Here is a 20,778-nt window from a genome sequence, read left to right as displayed (position 1 = left end):
CAATTGTCTTCTGAAGACATTCAGGAACACCAACCCACATGGGGGAAGGGGGGGACCCACTCACAGTGACCTGAGCTCTCACACATCCATGTCAATCAAGAAAATGCCTCAGAGGCTTGCTCAGGGGCCAAACAGTTAGGGGTATTTCTAAACTGAGGTTTCCTCTTCCAAGATGACTGTGCCAAGTTGACAAAACCAAGCTATCACAGGCACCCAGTAGCCATGGGCGGTAGGGAACCAACTCAACAGCAAGCTCTTCTAACTGCTAAGTCATCTCTCCCACTGCACGCTTTTAAATTGTTCATTTTTCTCATCATAAATTCTAGATCATAAAAAAAAAAAAAGACTTCTGTGGTACACCTAGTCGTTTCGGGATTTTGGTTGTTGTTTTGCTATTTCATAAAGTTAGTACAATGTGCTTACAGCCCCCAGGGAGGAGAATGACGTCAACTGCCTGTTATGTTTCTCTGAGGTCTTTAAAAGGTAGAGGGACCTCCGTACCCCAAGCCCATGAGACAAAAGTGGCTCCTTCTGTTGCTGTGTGTTCGCACACACACTCCTAGCTCCATTATTACCCTGCTTATTCAACTGGAATAACGATTCTTTAGAGCCCATGTTGGCATAATTGGCTGAGTAGCCATTGTGACTGGACAGTGTTGTTGTTAAATCATCAGTCCTGCCTAATAATGTTTAATACTAGGCCTATAATTATTATTATTATGGCAGAATAACCCACTGGCAATCAACCAAGACACAGGCACCTGTTATATTTTAAAATAGCCTTAGTTAACCTGGGCCAGGGCAGATATTAATCCCCTAAACTACTTCCCATAGTGAGGCAGGTACGGAATCCCTGTCCCAATCCCATGCCATCTGTTTCTAATAATTTCAATCAAGCTACCTCCCACCCATAATCCCATATACTCGCTAATGTCCTTCATCTGGACCAAACCCTCCATCCACTCCGGCCACGTGCATCCCCTCCACCTCACCCATGATGGTGCTCCTTCTCCTCTGCTCTCCTCCAGTCTCTCCTCTTCGCAAGATTCTCTCTGTCTCCCCATGCCGGGGAACCTTAGCCATGCCTATTTCTTTTGCCCTGCCCAGGTGTGACGGCCTTTTATTAATTAGCATCAAAATACGTCAGACCAACAGGACAGAAATGCAAACAATTGGTGGGGTATAGATGTGGGTACAGGACGCTTATCAACGTAACTTGACAGCGGTTCCTTATTTGTGCAAGACCCTGCCCACTAGCAGCATACATTATACTGCAAGCCTACCCATTGATCACTAGACGTTATTCTGTGGAGATCTAGAAGTGGTACCTGAGTTCCCGGTTCCGGCAACCCTGTCCCCTGCCCTGCCCCACCCCCCAACCCCCACCCCCAAGTCGTCTTTTGTTTTATGAGCTGTGGTTAGCAACTATACTGTGCAATTTCACAAGCGCAGGCAGGGGAAGCAACCATGACTTCCATACAAGTTTGCAGAGGGAAGGGAGTCCGTCTTCTGAGTGCAGCCTGCGCTATCCATCGGCCCACATCAAAACGGGCCCATTCTCGGCCCCGCTCTGTGATGAGCATAAGGTGTTCTTTGTTTGGAGTGAATACAGAACTGGCTTATTGGACTGCGAGATAAGGGTTTATGAGACTGAACCACCTCCTTCCAACTCGGAGCAATTTCAAAGGGCAGGGCTCTGGGCTCGGGAACAACTTGTGCATCTTCACGGTCTTGGATCTGCTGGCTGCACACAGAAATGACCTCTCTCTTAGTCTCCATCCCACGTGTTGAAAATTATCAAGTCGCTATGGCAGAGTGCGCAAATGCCCTTCAGGCTGTTGCCGGCCAATTTAGCAAGCAGGCACAGTTGGGGTTGGGACTGTTCCTTTCTTAGAAATACACCTAAGGCCAAGACCAAAACGGCCAACTCATTTGACAGGACAGCACTGGGAACAGAGGACATTTGATGCAGACAGACACCAAGGTCACCGTTGTAGATGCTTGTGCCTTTAGCAGCTGATTAAAAGTTGAAACTTCAGTCGGGACAGTCAAGCAGATAATACTGCCTACTGCAGACAGACTTAGAGTTCTATCTAATTAGGTTAGTATCAGTGAGAAACGGGGCAGCTAGACATAGTCATTGAGAGAGTCATGGTACCACTGCTATCATATATGGCACATAGAATTTGACTTGCATAGGCAAATCAGTACCCTGACCTTCAGATCTCCAACTATCCCTAATTACATTTTAAAAACTAATTTACTACAGTCAAGAATGTTAAAAAGATGAAAGTGGATGGGTAACAAACCAGAAATATGGTGCCTTCCTGAAATTAAGGGCCAGCAACCACCCAGACAGCGGCTCTGCCTCCTGGGGGAATCAATTAACTTGGAGTCTGGCTTGGTTTGGCCGGGGCTTTCACTTGCTACTGTCTGGGGACTCTGCGTGGCTGACTCAGAACCATTAGCTGCAAACACTTGGAAGCCACACATTGGGCCCCAGAACTGACTAGAGTCCCAAAGCCTTTCATAGACAAAGTACTTTTGTTCCTGAACAAAAGATTAATGAGGGAGACAGGTCGATTGAGAGAGTGCTCAACTGACATCCAGGAAAAGCCGGGTTTAATCCCCAGCACCTCCCAAAACCTGGTATGGTGGTACATACCTGTAATCCCCAGAACTCAGGAGGCCGGAGCAGGAAGATCTTTGGTCTGAGGTCATCCTGGGCTACAAAACAGGGTTCCAGGCTAGCCTGTGCTAAATAGTCTTATTTATAGTTTATAGTCTTATAAACGCCATCTCATGGCAATCTTGGACATTCTTCTGTCCTTTCCCTGAGTGGCTTACTGAGTGACGTCACCAGTTTATGATACAGAGAAAAGAAAACCCAGGACAAGAGATGATAGAACAACAGTGGCTTGTAACAAACGTGAGGTTCAGATCACCATCCTCTGGGATGGCACATGATGGTCCCTTAGCATCACTGACACAACAGGCCTAGTAGAACAGTTCTGAGTGACAGGTTTTCCAGAGCTCCCAGCCACCCATCCCTATCCCCCGCCAAACCTGGCCACCAGGTCCCCCACCCCCCACCCCGCTTCAAACCCTCACAGCGCCCGCCCTCGCTTCTGCTGATTGACAGGCGGCACAGCTACTCCAAGGGTTGGATTTTTTTGCCTGGTAGCAGTGATAAGCTGGCGGGAGCCAATGGCGTTCTAGCAGCGGGGCGGGAGGCGGCGACGGGTCAGGTGCTCTGCGCTGGGGCTCCGTGCAGGTGAGGCAACGGGATCCTCCAGCGGCCCTGGCTCCCACCACCTTTCGGCCCCAAAGGCTCCAGGACTGACCGATCGCAACGCGCGTGAGTCCCCGGGGATGCGTGGCCTGCCTCCCGAGGCCCACACTGGAGCTGTCACCGGCCTGGGGGCGCGGGGAGGCCTGGGAACACCCGTGGAGAGGAACCAACCACCCACCCACCCCCGCGAACACATTTATATAAACCCATTCCTTTCTCTGCCGTCTTCTGCCCTTTGGTTGGTGCTCCGGATTGTCCACGTTGTGGGGGCAGGGCTGGGCCGAGAAGGACCGGAAAGGCCAACGAGATTTCTAGGCTTCCTGCTGTTTCTGTGTGAAAAAGATTTCTCTCTCTCTCTCTCTCTCTCTCTCTCTCTCTCTCTCTCTCTCTCTCTCTCTCTCTCTCTCTCTCTCTCTCTCCTCTCTCCCCATCCCCACCCCCATCCGCGTTATGTCACCATGTAATTATGTGGCTTCTTATTGATGAACATCTGACAGCTTCTTGTGTTTCCTCCTTTCAGTTTGCCTCAGGAAAACATTTACATTTAACTGAGTTGCCTAAAATTTACATTTTAAATTTACATGCCTAAAGTCTTACATTTAACTGAGTTGCCTAAAATAGATGAAAAATCATATATTCTGTGCAGTTGATTCTTTGGTTGATAATAATTTCCCTCGTGTTAGTGAGATGGGAGGGGAAATTGGGGAAAAGAAAGCAAAAGGGGAGGAGGAACTGAGGAACTGAGGAACGCGCATCAGTCAAAAATGTCAGTGTACTTGCAGTTCCCTGTATACATTGCAGCCATTATTAATGTTGCTTCCAGAACAGGACAAAAATGATTGACATTCAAGAAAAAATATAAGTGTAATGTTGTTTAAATTTAAAGTTTGGAATCAGTCATTGTCTTGAGACCAACGTCTAAAACAGTTTCTAGTTTGAGTGAAACTACGGTTAAAAGAACAAATCTTACTGTAAGCTTATATGTATCTTTTATATACAGCTCCTGCTTCTAAAGGCGAAACCAGCATGCTTCAGAGGTCCTTTGCCTCTTCCTAGACTGTAGCAAGGCAAGGCCAGGCCTCTTTTGAGTCATAAGATTGTCTTCACTGTGTTTGGATTAGGAAGATGCCAAAAGCTGGCTAGAAGCGAGTTCTCTGTATGGTGCATGGTTAGAGTCAGGGTTAGTGAGTTCATGAAGGGACAAGCACCAGGAGCCGCCTTGTGTGCAAGCCTGGTGAGAACCAGTAAGATGTGCATAGGATCTTTAATCCATGCTTCCTCCTTGCACTGGCTTTTAAAGAAGCATATGCACAGAAGTAAAAGACAGACATAGATTCAAAGAAACTGAATCCCAGGAAGATGCTTTCTCTATGCATTTCGTTGATAAGATTGTAACCCTGGGGGAGTAGAAATCAAGTCAAATAGTTTAGGATCTATTTGTGCAATGCACAGAAACGTAAGACTTGGTTATTAACAAATGAGTATAGATCACATTTTATAAATATATTTGAAAGCCACAAATTTTATTTCACTTCAAGAAACCATGTTTGTATACTTTCCTCTTTCTAGAAATATCTTTTAAGACTGAAGATTTAAACATAGGGGTTGGCTGTGGAAATATGTCTTTGCAGTATATATTATAATGTATAATATATGTATATGTATGTATGTATATATACATATATACATGTATGTATATATAATTTGGTTTTTTTCTGTTTTGGTTTTGGTTTTGTTTTTTCAAGATAGGGTTTCTCTGTGTAGCCTTGGCTGTCCTGGACTAACTTTGTAGACCAGGCTGGCGTCGACCTCACAGTGATCCGCCTGCCTCTGCCTCCTGAGTGCTGGGATTAAAGGTGTGAGCCACCACCACCCGGCATATATATATATATATGTTTTTAAGTACCACCATTGAATATGTTAATGGTATTTCTTATTGCTGAGTTTTTGTTGTTGTTCAATGTATAATAAATTCTGGCAGCCGTTTGATTATATAAAAGTTTCTGGTCAGAATTCTGGGTTGGGCATGTGAGATGATTCAACAGCTACAGGTGCTTGCAGCCAAACCTGACAACTTGAATTCACTCCCAAGAACCCACATAGTGGAAAGAGAGAACTCTCTGAAGTTGTCTCTGATTTCCACAGGCACAGTATGGTTTACATGTATGTAACCCCCAAATACACACACACACACACACACACACACACACACACATCACATCACACACCACATATACACACATACCACACACACATTATACACTACATATACACACATACCATACATACATCACACAGTACATATACACACAAGCCACACACACATCACACACATCCACATGACGTATGTATACACCAAATAAAAATGTAACAACAGTTTTAAAGCATTCTAAATCAACCTGAATATGTCTCTGAAAAGCTACATATGCAAATCATCTTTTAAATGTTATTATGGGGCCCATTTAAATAAATCCTTTGAGGAAAAGTAAGAAGTTTTTTTTGTTTTGTTTTGTTTTGTTTTGTTTTTTGCTTTTAAGTGTCACTAAAGCTTTTTGGCCCTGGTGTCCTATGTCAAATGGGGTTCTGCACTGTAATTTTTCAAAGGCTGTGACTTATGTTGTAAACAGCATCCTTAATCACTGTCACAGTTTGGGAAAGAAGGTACAAGTCACGGTTGTTGCCATGAATTCTTTTATGTTTATCCCACAGATTAACTTATGCTGAGCTGATCAAGGACTTTGAAAATGATCCCAAAGTTCCTCGTGGTGTCTTGCACACTGGCTGTCCTGTCTCCCTCAGCTACGCTTTCTCTCCACCCAGAACAGCAGAAGGTTCTGGTCGTTTCCTTTGATGGATTCCGCTGGGATTACTTATATAAAGTTCCAACGCCTCATTTTCATTATATCATGAAGTACGGTGTCCATGTGAAGCAGGTCACTAACGTTTTTATCACAAAGACCTACCCTAACCATTACACTTTGGTCACTGGTCTCTTTGCAGAAAATCATGGGATTGTCGCGAATGACATGTTCGATCCTATTCTGAACAAGTCTTTCTCCTTGGAGCACATGAATATTTATGATTCTGAGTTTTGGGAAGAAGCCACACCAATATGGATCACAAACCAGAGGGCAGGGCATGCCAGTGGCGCAGCCATGTGGCCAGGGACAGATGTTAAGATCCATGAGACTTTCCCTACCTACTACCTACCTTACAATGAGTCTGTTTCCTTTGAAGACCGAGTTGCCAAGATCATTGAATGGTTTACAGCCAAAGACCCCATCAATCTCGGTTTTCTTTACTGGGAAGAGCCTGATGACACAGGCCATGATGTGGGACCTGACAGTCCTCTCATGGGGCCTGTTATTTCAGATGTTGACCGCAAGTTAGGCTACCTGATAAAAATGCTGAAAAAGGCAAAGTTGTGGAATACTGTCAACCTGATCATCACAAGTGACCATGGAATGACCCAGTGCTCCAAAGAAAGGGTGATCGAACTTGACCGCTATCTAGAGAAAGACCACTATACCCTGATTGACCACTCTCCTGTAGCTGCCATCCTGCCAAAAGAAGGTAAGTCTGACCCCATGCTGATCCGGGCCTAGCGCTGCACATGCCCAGTGTGAATGCTTCTGTCTTTCCAAGACACGTGCTTGTGTCATGATGGTCTGCTAAGATTTAGTCCTTAAGACTTTGAAAACAAAAATATCCTTTCTCTTGAGTTTAGTCCTCTCCCCCCAAATACTGACACTTTGGCTATAGGTTTTTTAAGCGTTTAGACTCATAAGATATGGTAAAAGTTACAACTCTCCTTCTCAAGAGAAATAGATATGGCCTCTTAGTACAATTTCAGTCATCTCTTGGAAGCCAATAGACCCTCAATAAAGATCCCTCTAACAGGGACCCAGTAGTGTGCATGAAGGAGGGAGTGTGTTTGTCAATCTAAGGCTTATTTTCATCTCTGTCAGGAAGTTCTAACAGTGCCTTGCACTCATGGTAAACGCCCTCCTTCCCAAACTGTCACCTAAGCATCGGCTGCGTTTTAAAGCTTGGGAAAGACTTAGCATCCAGAAGAGAGGTCACAAAATACGGGGCTGGACATGCAAGGCTTGCTCTTCTGAATGGCACTCCGGTACCGTGAAGGGTTGCTCTTGGGTATCAAGGGAGAGAAAGGATCTTGAAAAGCTGCACTACCTCACCAGTGGGAATTATGTCCTCTCAGGGGAGCCAGGCAAAATCTATTAAATAGCGACGGGGAAGCATGCAAGCATGCCTGAGCACACAGCTTGCAACTCGGGAGTTACACCAACCTGCTAGATGCCCTGAGGCAACCGGATTTGGGTCTTGTGGTTTTCCTCTTGTTGAGGTGTGGGGGTTAGAGAGACAAAAGACCTGACAACTGGATGTGAGGAACAGGAGTTAAAGATGGTGGCCAGGTGTGGCATATTTTCAGTTCTGGGGAGTTCTCCAATACCCTCCAATATACTTAGGGTCTTTCCATCTCTCAAGCTGCTGTCTTCATTTCGTCATCCTCTCTTTATTCTGACCCCCCTCGTACCTCACTTTCTTCTTCAGAGATTCTGTTTTTATATCCACAGTGACTCGCGGCCATCTGTTTGATCTAGCCGCGTTCTCTTGTGTGGGGTTCATAAAACCATGGTATTTAGGTGGCACCTGCAGTACAAATGGATGCGTGTGTACCCATACGCGCATTTAAGTGTTTAGAGAGTGGCGAACACTACTTCTGTAGAAAACCCTTTATTCTGTGAGAGGGTGCACTAACAAGAGAACACAGCTGTTCCTATCTCACCCCTCAAGACTCTTGCTCATCAAGGGTGTGGGGTGCCACCACACACAGCTCACATTCAGCCTCCTGGCTCTTTTTGTCAGCGGGGAGTCTTTTTCCCACCACCGTGGGTGAGTCATGTCCTGAGACGCTGTCTCCTCCTTTCTCCTTAGGTAAGTTTGATGAAGTCTACGACGCACTGGCTGGTGCCCATCCTAATCTAACAGTCTACAAAAAGGAGGAGATCCCGGAAAGATGGCGCTACAAGCACAGCGACCGCGTCCAGCCGATCGTGGCTGTGGCTGACGAAGGGTGGTATATTTTGCAGAATAAGTCAGATGATTTTCTGTGTGAGTATGTCATCGTATTCCTCCCCATCCTGCACCGTTTCTTGCTAACTTGGAGGCTGTGGATAATACAACAGTTTACTTACTGATGGTTTTTTTTTAAACTCTCCTGTTACTTAAATGTTGAAGGATCTGTGTTGTGTCAATATACCCATCCAGAAATGTTTCTTAAAGATATATACATAAGAAACATACAAGGTGGAGGCTGCGGCTTGGCAGCGCGCGTGCTTCCTTAGCACGCATGAGGCCCTGGGCTTGCTCGCTGCCACTGGGGGAAAAATGTGTAAATGGTGTCTCTTTCGTTAGAGTGGAGTCCTTGCCCTGTTTAGTGACTGAAAGCAAAGTAGTTGCATGAACATGCGCTTGTAGTGTATTTGTGACTCCTAATAGCAGATTTGTACAGCTACCTGTGTTCTGGTTTCTAACCGCTTGTACCCACTAATAATCTGTAAATCACTATTTGATCACGTCAAGGAAGCCAGGGAGCCTGCTCTGTGAGAATAGTTGCCCCTTCAATTGCTCTGTTTGTTCCCTGTGCCTAGAGGGACTGCTCTCAGGAGGGTCTGCTGCTCTCTGAAGCTACTTCCTATTTTAAAGCTAACAGAAATTTAGGGAGGCGTTGTAGAGCATTGGGGGTTGTGAGCTGCAATTACACAATAGGTTGGTCACATTTATTTTTTTGATAGAAAAATCCCAGTGATTCTGTTTCTACAACATTATGCTTACTGAGTCAGTCAATGGAGACTTCAAGCCCGGCTCCTGTGACCCTTTTCTGTCAGAATTCTGCAGGTCACTGAGTCCAAAGGCAGGAGTTCTCCTAATGTGTTCCTTGGCACAACAGTGTCTAAACCAGCAGGGAATTCGTCAGGGAGGCACATCCTTGGGCCCAGTCTAGGCGTGTTAAATTGGACAGGGTGAGGACGCAGCCTAGCCCTCTTCATGTGGCCCCCGAGGAATAATCTCATTCACAGTGAAGACTGAGAGTCATCACCCACGGGCACTCATCATGAAATATCGTCCGCTGGCTCAAACAGTTATGGCAACAGCTCCCATTATGAACCAGAGTCCCTGTTCCTCTTGAATCTGAGTCTCTGGTATGTGTCCTAAGAGAGAATTATCATTACTTTCACATATAACTTAGATTCTAAACCCCAACTTCTCCCAGAAATGAATGCAACCAGCCTAAAAATCAATTCTGTATGATCCAATGGCCTGTCTCTCAATGTTATTACTCATTAAACAGATGAGCATAGTACCCTGCCTCATATTTGCTAGTAGCTCATAAGCCCAGCATTATTCTTGCTCGGATCCATTGAAAAGAATTGTGGCCTTTGGAATGATTTCTGCGGGTGAAGTCGATTGACAGGAAGACTTCCAGTTACTGTTGTGGTGACAGGTCAGCGACTTTCAAGAGAAGTTGACTTGAGTTTTCATTCTCTACATATGAATGCTGTCGTGGAGTTCCTTGTAGCAAGCAAGGATAGGTAATACAGTTGGAGTCCTGAGTCATTTGTCCTCACTACTCTTAAATAAAAGCCCGACAGTTTCCGTAGGTCGCCATCTTAACTGCAGCCGTGACCTCGACTTTGTTCTGATACCATGCCAGCCATGCATTCAGTTTTTAATATGCAGTTTCAATCCTTTTTTTTTTTTTAATGGAATCACTGGGTATACACACCGGAAGACCTCTTCAGTTTTTAATTTGTAGCCACACTAAAGCACAGAGTACTAAGCCGGATCTCCATCAGAGGCACTAGAGTCCAAGCTTTTCACTCTCTCTACACGTTCTGACCTTTGTTTTTCACAGTGGGTCACAGCTGTGGCTAAAGGTTTGACTGCTCTACTGCCCTGTGTTTGTATATTGCTTTTCACTTTTCCCACTTTCTACTGGTGATTCTGGGCTTTGCTTTTGTGACTGAGACTAACACCATCTTACTTTAGTGATTGGACAGCATAGCTACTCAGTCAGTATTTGCTAAGTGTCAGCCAGCCACAGAATAAATACAAGATGAACCTTCCGCCTGCACCTCGCACTGTGACTCCGCTCAGCTTTGCGCTGCTCCCAATCCTTCTTTGCTGTATAGGCCCATAGGAAAGATGGGTAACCATGTGACATTTGATTTCTTGAGGCGATTTGTGGGGTCGACAGCAGCAGCAATTATAAAAGATAACTCCATTTTTATAAAGTCAAATCGGATAACGTTTGCACTTGAGGTCGGAACCCTAGGGGCAGTTCTTTCCGTTTTGACGCCATCTGGTGGGCTAACTTATTCATGCGTTTTCTCTTTACAGTAGGCAACCATGGTTATGATAACGCATTAGCAGAAATGCATCCAATATTTTTAGCCCACGGTCCTGCCTTCAGAAAGAATTTCACAAAAGAAGCCATGAACTCCACAGATCTGTACCCACTGCTCTGCAACCTCCTCAATATCACCGCCCTGCCACACAATGGATCATTCAGGAGTGTCCAAGATCTTCTCAGTTCCACAGCTCCCAAGGCAATTCCTTACACCCAGAGCACCACACTCCCCCTTGGTAGTGACAAGCCAGGCGCGTATGAGCAAGAGGAATCGTACGCTTCCTACATAGGCATCTCTCTTGGCAGTCTTATAGCCATTGTATTCTTTGTAGTGCTCATCAAGCATTTAATTCACAGTCAAGTGCCTCCTTTCCGTTACATGCAGGTTGAAGTGGCTCAGCCATTACTGCAAGCATAGGGCTTCTCTGGCATGGAACTGCGTACGGAAGTGGAGGTTGCAAAAGTCTATCAGTGGTGACCCTTCTGTGTCTAGGAAGTGAGTGACAGACACCTGCCTAGGCCATCAGGCAGTCAGTCCACACGTGGGCACAGTCACACCTACATACACGCACATGGTCAGATGGACACACTGCTGCCTGCAAATGATCAAAGATGTGAGAGTGCCCCTCCGTGGCTTTCTCTGGCTTAGTAGGTAGATCATGCTCTGTCTGGGGTCAGCACACACAATGTACATACTTAACAACTTTGCACTATGGAAAGTACCTAAGACGCTGTACTTTACTCTCCTCGTAGGTACTTTTTTCTCTGAAATGCACTTTATAACTATGTCTAGTAACCTGGTTGAAAATGACAACCTTTTGCATCTCTGTCACCAAATACTAGCATTTCATGTACAGACTGAAGGAAGTTTCTAGCAATTGCTGAATAATGTAGAACTCTATCTCCTTAAATGTGAGAAGGAGAAGGAATAGGAGGAGGATAAAGTGAAAGTATGGAAAAGTCAGTGGGATCAAGTCTGTAGCCTGCATTTTGGAGTGATGCATTCCCAGCAGCAGGTTGCATTGTGGGAATTTCTAGCTCTGTTTCCTCACCAAGGACCGGGCGTTTTCATTTGCTTCTTCCTGCCAATAGATCCAAACACTGAAGGATGCATTCTAAAGATCTTTTTTTCTATATATCCCTTATTGCTCCCTGCTGATGACTCTAGCCCTGATTCCATAACGGGGATGCCATGCACATAGATCTCTTCCCTGTGTAGTACAGCGCTGGACTGAGGAGCAGAGACCCAGGCACCATCTCTGCAGCATTTTGTTTATTTTTCCTTGCCTGTCATTATTTGCTTCTTTGAAAACAACACTGTTAACCACATTAAAAATCAAGTGAGATTAAAAAAAATAGTGGTTGGTTTTGCTTATTTGTTGTTTCTGGTGGCACAAAGTGGAGTATAAACATCCTTTAACTATGAGCCTTTCAAAATTCAGGGCTGCAAGAGGGGACAAACAATATTAGGTGACGTATAGGCCACCTAACCTTTGCAAAGAGGTCTGTGGAGTGTGGGAAACCAAGTAAGCAGGACTGCAGCTGAGATGTATGAACATGTGGTCACCATAGTAACAGAGGGACCTCTTCTAGGAAGGGAAAGAGTCTCTTGGTTATAATGGGCATGGGGACACAGAGAGACTCAGATTACTTAACTTTGTTTCACGAGATGTTTGAATGCCTTCCTGCCAGGTGTTTACTGACGTTAAAGGAGAACCCGCCTTCCTAGATGTCTCACCACCCAGTTAGTAGTTTGCAGCTTCCTCATCATCTCAGGCTCTCTTATGACAACAGCTTAAAGCTGTGCCTTTTAGATGGGGCAACATGAGGACCTGCGAAGAAAAGCCGTCTTAGGAAAGCAGTACCAAAGTAGACCCAAAGCCCATAGAAAACAGTGTGATAGTTACTGCATATTCATCCACCTGTTAACTGATAACCACAATGGCATAATTACTTCAGAAAGAAAGGACTGGTTATACGTGGAAAGCAAAAATGACGGAAATTTAACTGGATTTTTGATGTGTTCCCTAAAATGAAGTGAACTATTTATAAATAAATGATTATATTGCTCCTAAGGTAAAGAACATCAGTATATCACTTTCATTTCATTAAAAATCTCCAAATAAGACAGAATATATTCAAACAGTGAACATCCTACAGGATGCTGGGAAGTCAGACATCTGGTAGCAAATGCCTCGTGAGTTCTCAACTCTGGCTGTCCACATCCTGAATGTGGGCACACACACATGGTGACTACTGTGGCTTTGGACACTGTGGAGACACCAGTACCGTGACTTGAAGATGAGAGTCCATTTCAGTGTGCCGCTATTCAGAAGGCATGTGTGCTTTCAGTTGGTTGCCTTTACTTCACTCTAGAAGGCGCTGTTACCTTGGAACAGAGCGATGAGCACATGGCAGTTTAGAAAGGAAGGTCTGGTTATCCAAAGGTTTGTTACAGATACATTTGATTATTGAATGGTTTGTCACAGATACCCACATCCCTGCAGAATCAGCAATGAGAAGTGATGGCAGAAAGAAAACTTTTAGTGTTCCTAAGAAAAATGTTGTCATTTAGAACCCTCTGGTAGCTTTATTTTACAGTTTACCCTAAATGTCATCTTCACGGCCTGACTTTATGCAGGAGACATGGTCGCACTTGGCAGTAACACTTAAGACTACCCAATTCCACAATGGCAGGACAGAATCTCAAATACCAGAATAGAGCCCTTCCCCCCCCCCTTTCCTCAGAGCTGCCTGTTCCTTTAGTTATTTGTAAATTTTGTTAGTAAGATTTTTTCTCAGTATAGTTTTTTATATAATGTTTACCCCCTCTGCCCCATCTCATTTTCGTCTAAATGCTTTTAGCTCTGATTCAGTAAAGTGAACATCCTATTAGTCTTTTTTTTTACAAGAAATTACTCCGTCAAAAAACAAAACAAAAACAAACAAACAAAAAAACTAAAACAAACAAACAAAAAACTCAAAACAAAACCCTAAAAGACCCAGCTCTTCTGGCTGCCAGATGTTTGCAGCTGTTCACTGGCTGGGGGCGGGTGGAAGGCAGCCTCTGTTAACATTACTCAGCAAGGAAGGGTCCAAGGGATCATCCAGTGACGTAATTTAACTAGGGCCCTTGCCCTTGTTCAGAGAAGTAACTTGCACGGCATTAATGCCAGGGCTAGAAGCGAGACCTGGGTTCCTGACTTAGTTTCCATGCGAAGTGGTGGTCAGTGGACTTCTGGGTCTTCCTAGAGGGAGGCAGCGGGTTGAACCCCACCCTAAGCAGGAAGTGAAGGAAGGTCTCTGCATTGGTAAGCCCTGTACTACCACACTCGATTTTCAGAAATGCAGAATGTTTAGCTTCCCTCCTGATTGGCCAAGTGCTGCCTACAGGACGAAGGTGGTCCCGAGTGAGTGCTGACTCTCTTGCCAGCATTTCAACCTTCTGACTTCCACCCTGGGAACCCCTTACTGCACTGTAGACAATATGATACTTTAAAAAACACATTTATAAATCACGTGGCTCAGTTGGTAGGGCACCTGCTGGACAAGCATGAGGAGGACCTGAGTGAAAGTTCCAGAACCTAAATGAAAACGGCGGGTGTGATCCAGGCTTGTAATCCCAGCCCTGCAGTGGCAGAGACAAGAGGGTTCCTGGAGCACACTGTCCACCTAGACTAGCCTATGGGTGGGCTCCAGGCCAGAGAGAGACCCTGTCTCAAGGAAAAGGAATGATCTCCTTGCGGAGTGACACCTGAAGTTCTCCTCTGGTCTCTACATGTATACACACATGGCACGTGCACCCGCACACATATGCACCCAAACACTCATGAACAGGCACAAACACACACACACACAGAGAGAGAGAGAGAGAGAGAGAGAGAGAGAGAGAGAGAGAGAGAGAGAGAGAGAGAGAAAGAGAGAGAGAGACAGAGAGAGAGAGAGACAGAGAGAGAGAGAGAGACAGAGAGACAGAGACAGAGACAGAGACAGGGAGACAGAGACACTGAAAAAAAAAAGTCCAGAAATCATCTGGTCAGAACAAGACAGAATGGACATGCATGGCCTCATTCCTCCCCAGTGCAGTGAACACAGATACAGCCCTGGAACTGGAGCAGAGCCCCTGAGAGGTGGTTCTGGAGACAAGCTGGTCAGGGGCCCAAAGGAAGGATGCAGATCCTAGTGGCAGGGCAGCACGGAAGGTGGCAGGTGGTCTCGGCTCCCAAAGCCCAGCCCAGCAAGATGGTAGCCCAAGCAGGCTTCTCCCTGAGGGTGAAAAGGAGTTTCTGGGCCTGTATCAGGTAAAACAATCTCACAGGGGGTGGGGGTGGGGTTACTAAAAATCAACAGCCAAGAGAAGTATTTTTCTTTCACCACCCTCAGGACTCACTCTCTTACTACTGAGAGATGCGGTGAGTGAAACCTGTAAGAGAGGCCCAACTTCTACGTCTGTCCCCACTGAGAGGCACGGGGGTGAGCAGGACAGCTGTAAGTGGGACAGAGTGTCTTGGTCTAACAATCCCCTTTGTCCTCACCTCCTGAGATTTGTTTTCTCTGTCCCCAAATGCCATCGATGTATGGAGAGGGATGGCTTAGAGAATCTCCTGTCCCTCCTCCCCCAACGGACACCCATTAGCTAGCTCACTGGGGAAATCCTTCCGTCCTCTGCAGACCAGACCAGGAGAGAAGAAATGACTGTTGGCAGCACACACAGTCACAGTCGCACCAAAGCCCCACCCTGAATACTAGGCTGACGCAGCCCCGGAGCTGCATGCTAAACCTGTGTGACATGATTTCTTGCTAAGATGAACTGAAAGGCAAAATCCAGGCCCTTCAATAAGGTAAGAAAAAGAAAGAAAAGGCATACGTGTTTTCAGGGAACATGGTCATGTCTATAGAAAATCACAAAGAAAAAAGTATCTGGAAGCTTCCTAAGGGCAGCAAAGCAAACTACAGCACCACAGGTACCAATATCAAGGCTGCTTACACCCCTGTATGTTAACGCCATGTACCAAGACCAATCACGTTTCTGTATACCAGCAGCGTGCAGAAGCCAAGTCCAGCCAGATGTGATGCTCTTTACCTTAGAAAATCAAACAGCTACAAATGTAACAAAACCTACCGAGTGAATTAGTATCCTGAAAACAACCAAATGCTGAAACAAGAAATGGAAGTAAACGACAAAATCCATCTTAAAAGACTGTGTTCACAGGGTGCTTGGGGCACAGTGAGATGCCAGTCCTTCACTGTTCACGTAGTTCCTGGCCATCCAACTCCCACGGGAGCGCTTTACAGACACAGCCAAGCTTAAGCAAACATCTATGTGCAAAGGCACAGGCTCCTGAAAGACACAAGCGTGAATCATCCCACTTGATATTCAATCCTCCTGTCTCAGTGTGACAGTCGCTCTAGCACGGAACTGGCAGAGATGGGCACACAGTTTAAGGACACTAGAGAACCAGAAGCACATCCTTGTAAATGTTCTTGTGACTTCGACAACGGTTCCAAAGCGCTGACTGGAGGAAGGGCAGACTTCACAAGGAGGGGACCAAAGCAACTATGCATCCACAGGCACACAAACTCACAATAGTATGCAAACCACAGTTCAAAAACCGGGGCTGGAGATACGGCTCAGTGTGTAAAGACACCTAGCTCCGGCCTTGTCATTCCTGAGTCGGGACCCTCAGCAGCCATCCCCTGTAAGTTGCCCTCCGACCTCCCTGTGCATGCTGTGGAGAGCATGCACCCATGCACACACTAATAATGAACACAACTTCTTTAAAAAAAAAAAAAGCTCAAAATGGATGGTACACGTAAATGAGGGAAAAAGTAGAACATTTTTAGAACCTAGAAGAAGACAATTCTTAAAGACTTGTCAGCAAAGGTACAATCCAAAAAGTACAAACTGAGAACTGAGGGTGGGACGCAGCTGCAGAGTGCTTCCATAACATGCAAGAGGCCATGGGGGTAACACCCACAAGAGAGAAGCGACAGAGACAGACAGACAGATACACACACACACACATACACACACACATACATACACACACACACACACACACACACACACACACACACACATGCTGAGGGGATAAGATATAAGATTATGAACTGGGAACTTGACACTTACTGAAATGAACTATTTTGTTGTCCATGTGAAGAGAACAAAGACTAGGCAGGAAAGACCCTGCAAACCACACACTCAACAAAAGACCAGAACATTCTATGTCAAGGCAGGCAAATGAACACCCACTTTTCTTTTTTCTTTCTTACTTTTTTTTTTTTTTTTTTTTTTTTTTGGGACAGGGTTTTTCTGTGTATCTTTGGCTGTCCTGGACTCACTTTGTAGACCAGGCTGGCCTCAAACTTACAGTCCTCTGCCTCCCAAGTGCTGGCATGAAAGGTATGCGCCACCATGCCCAGTCTCATGGCCATTTTCACCACCAGACTAAATGGGGCAAACATGACTGTGCAAAACTACTTTGCATCAGTGTCCACTGGGGGTGGGGGGGGGAGGTGCCAATTAAAACCACAGAAAAGCAACAGTGTCTATTAGAATTGCTAACATTAAAAAAAAAAAAAAAACAGTGTGGGCAGTCGGTGGTGGCACATGCTTTAATCCCAGGACTCCAGAGGCAGAGGCAGAGGCAGGTCGGACAGGGGAAGACACTGTCCTCTCTCCTCCTCTAAAGGACACTGACACCACTGTAGGGGCTCCATCGGGCCTCGCTGGAACTTTCCAATGCCCCCCGCCTTGTGGAAAAAAAACCACATGGGAGGCGAGGGCTTCAAGACGTGGGGACACAAATCGATTTTTCATTGACCAGACTATGTTGTTTCATGTAGTTATTTCAAGTACTAAAGAGTTATTACATATGAACATTTACAAGTGTCCCTAATTAACTGTAAGCCTGTGTCATTATGTCTTTTATACTGAAACAACAAATCAAGGGATGTCTGCTCAAAAAAAAAAAAAAGGGGGGGGGTGGTGGTGGTTAGAATAAGGCCTCAGATCCATGATCCCACTAAAATTTAGATAAAGTAACAGTAGGTGAATTACATCACCGTCACATTCTGTTAGTAAGAGTAAACCACAATTTTTAAAACATGAAAATCGTTCTTATTTCCTCCAAATCTCTACAGTCACTTCATTTTTCTTCAGTTGTGAAAGGGACTGAAAATATGTGGCTCTCTTATTTACTGAATCATCAGTTTTACCATTATTGGTGACCGGCTCCCGGATTCACTGTTAGGTGCAGAGACTATAACAGGGGGAGGGGCTAAAGATACGCGCTGGTTCCCAGCACCCACATCTGTTGACTCATAACCACATGTAACTCCAGGTTCAGGGTTTCCAACAGCATTTTCTTGCCTGGACAGACCCACCTGAGACACACATAATTGCAAAAATAGGAGAGTTGATGCCACGCACCAACATCTATGGGGACTTGACACGGCCAGAAGAGGCCGTTTGCGGGCAGTTGTGAGCCTGTATAGCTGTGGGTATGGGGGACCACACTCAAGTCTTCTGCAAGGCTCTTAATCACTGATGTATCTCTCCGGCTCCAAAGGAGTGATTTTAAATGATCTGAGTATTGTTGCTCTACTATGGCAAACAACACTGCTTAAACGCATCGCCCTTTTACAACACTGAATTCACGGATTTCTCTTCGTAAGAGTAATGATCATTTTTTTTCAGACCTTCATATTTTTTGATCCCTTATTTTATTTTCTCTAAGTCTGTGTAAAACCAATACTACTTCTCACAGAATCAATGAAACAACCGGGTCTAGGAGTTTCCTTTCTGGGAATGCTTTTTAATGACTTTTGATTTAGATGGAGCCAGTTAGGACTTTATATTTGACTTTGACCGTATTTTTTTTTTTTCAAAGAATCTGTCCATGTTATCTAAATTGTCACTTTTTTGGCCTCTTTTTGCTAAATGTAGGGCTGTAGTGTGACTACGTGTGACTACCCCCTTTTTAATTAATATCACTACTTGTGCTAGCTGACTGTGGACCAAACAAGCCTGGTCTTACTAGCTCTCTCTGCTGGTCCTTTCTAGTTCAGATTTTCATCTTTGCAGTTTCCTTTTTCTTCTTTACTAGCTTCCAGAACATGGTAGCTTAAGTTGGTTTTGAACCTCCCCTAAGACAGCGGTTCTAAGTTGTAACTCCCCCCCACACACACACATAAGGCTTTATCTGCATATCTTAGAACTCAATAGGTCCTATATTGAAATTGCAAAATACTTTATTTGCATTTCTTTCTGACCCATGGTTTACTCATGACTTAGAAGCATACAGTTTAATTTCAAAACATGTTTCCACATGATATTGAATGTCCCTTTGATCAAAAAGTGTAATTTGTAAGACTGCAATTCTTTGAGGCTAGTTGCTAAGAGCCTTCTATGACAATGTAAACACCCGTCTTGGTAATTCTATGTGCTCGGAAGAATGCCCTTTGTTGTTTGCACTGTGGTGTCTCTCAATGTCAAGCGTTGCTGGTGGCAAGTCTATTTCCTTGCCTGACTTTTTTGGTCTAGTTCTGTTAGAGAGAAGTACTAAATCTTTTTTCAGTTATGTTTAGAGAGTCTTACCCTATTTCTATGCGCTTTTGATTGGCATGTTTTAGTGTTTTGGAAGAGAATGCTTTCTCTTCCTCACATATGTACGGGTCCTTTGACTATAATACAGTGTTTCTCTCCAGCTTGAGACCTGGTCTTGAAAACTTTTCATAATAAGCACAGCTAATGCAGCTGACAGTTTCCTATCAACTTCTATAAATTTCTTTTCAATTTACAATTCTGCAGTTGAGGGATCTCTCTTGGACATTACCTGCCATCCTGCTTTTTTACCCAATTTGGTTAACCTCTAACATTTTCGTTCAATGTTTTGTTCCTTTACATTTAATTACTTTTCAAGTTTAATTTTCCATTTAGTTACTGTCTCATTCAAGCGAACTGTTCTGTCTTTATTGGATTTGATATCAAGGATTTTTTTTTAACCTAACTTTTTTTTTCTAAAACTTTTGTTGTTATGGTGGCAAATAAAAACTAATTTTTAAAAAAGGACCGAGAAGGGCTGTGGTCTTTGGGTGATGCATTTTTGTACAACACCTTAGAACCTCTGGAACCTGTCTTAGATAGAGAAATTGATACGGTGACTATGTGATGATAGAAATGATTATGTTTTATCATGGCAACCCTCGTAATACCTGTAATTATTCTATGACATTGTGCTGTATGTGTGCACAATAAAAATCACTGTAAAATAATTGGTAAGTACATAAGTCATTCCATTGTATTTTTCCTATGTGCAGTAATTCCCTAGGAAATTATCCATTTCATTTGCATATCCAAATTCAGCCGTGCCAAAGAATGTTTTGAGACTTCCTTTGCCAATGCAATGAATCCAAAATTCTTCACCTTAGCCACAGGCATATTTTTTTGGACAATGCCAAAAAGCAGCCAAATTCATAACTAGAATACCACAAGAACAGTCTCTAGGCCACATACTAAAATTCTCCTCTGAAACCTCTTGAGCCAGGCTCCCACAGTTGAAATCTTCCTCAGCACCACTGTCTTCCATGTTCCTACAGGATGGCCCAATAAGCCCCACTTAAAGCATTCAACTTCTTTTCTTTCTTTCTTTTTTTTTTTTTTTTAAGATTTATTTACTTTCTTATGTACACAGTGCTCTGCCTGCACGTACATCTACAGGCCAGAAGAGGGCATCAGATCACATTATAGATGGTTGTGTGCCACCATGTGGTTTCTGGGAATCGAACTCAGGACCTCTGGAAGAACAGTCAGTGCTTTTAACCTCTGAGCCATCTCTCCAGCCCTCAACTTCTTTTCTAATCCAAAGTCCCAGGATCCATATTCCTACAAACAAAGGCATGGTCAGGTCTATCACAGCAATACCCTAGTCCCTGGTACCAACTTAGTTAGGGTCTCTATTGCTGTAAAGAGACACCATGGTCACAACACGTATAAAGAAAAACATTTAACTGGGGCTGCCTTACTGTTTCAGCCTATAGTTGTCATGAC

General features: G+C 44.5%; 1 protein-coding gene across 2 annotated transcripts; it reads left to right on the top strand.

The window, feature by feature from the left end:
- The first annotated feature begins 3,165 nt into the window (after positions 1-3,165).
- Positions 3,166-12,083, top strand: ENPP5 (ectonucleotide pyrophosphatase/phosphodiesterase family member 5). Of its 2 annotated transcripts, none has more exons than XM_084752119.1 (4): positions 3,166-3,274; positions 6,002-6,865; positions 8,252-8,428; positions 10,718-12,083. In XM_084752119.1, the coding sequence occupies exons 2-4, from the start codon at positions 6,037-6,039 to the stop codon at positions 11,143-11,145; spliced, it is 1,434 nt and encodes a 477-aa protein (XP_084608245.1). In that variant the 5' UTR covers positions 3,166-3,274; positions 6,002-6,036; the 3' UTR covers positions 11,146-12,083. The 2 variants fall into 2 exon arrangements, with proteins under 2 accessions (XP_084608245.1, XP_084608244.1); XM_084752118.1 differs by having other exon boundaries at positions 3,200-3,358.
- Positions 12,084-20,778: the final 8,695 nt, after the last annotated feature.

The sequence above is a fragment of the Acomys minous genome, assembly GCF_964271855.1.
Source record: "Acomys minous genome assembly, chromosome: 13".
NCBI classification, from domain to species: domain Eukaryota; kingdom Metazoa; phylum Chordata; class Mammalia; order Rodentia; family Muridae; genus Acomys; species Acomys minous.
The sequence above is the reverse complement of the archived record's forward strand: the minus strand, read 5'-3'. Positions and strand labels throughout refer to the sequence as shown.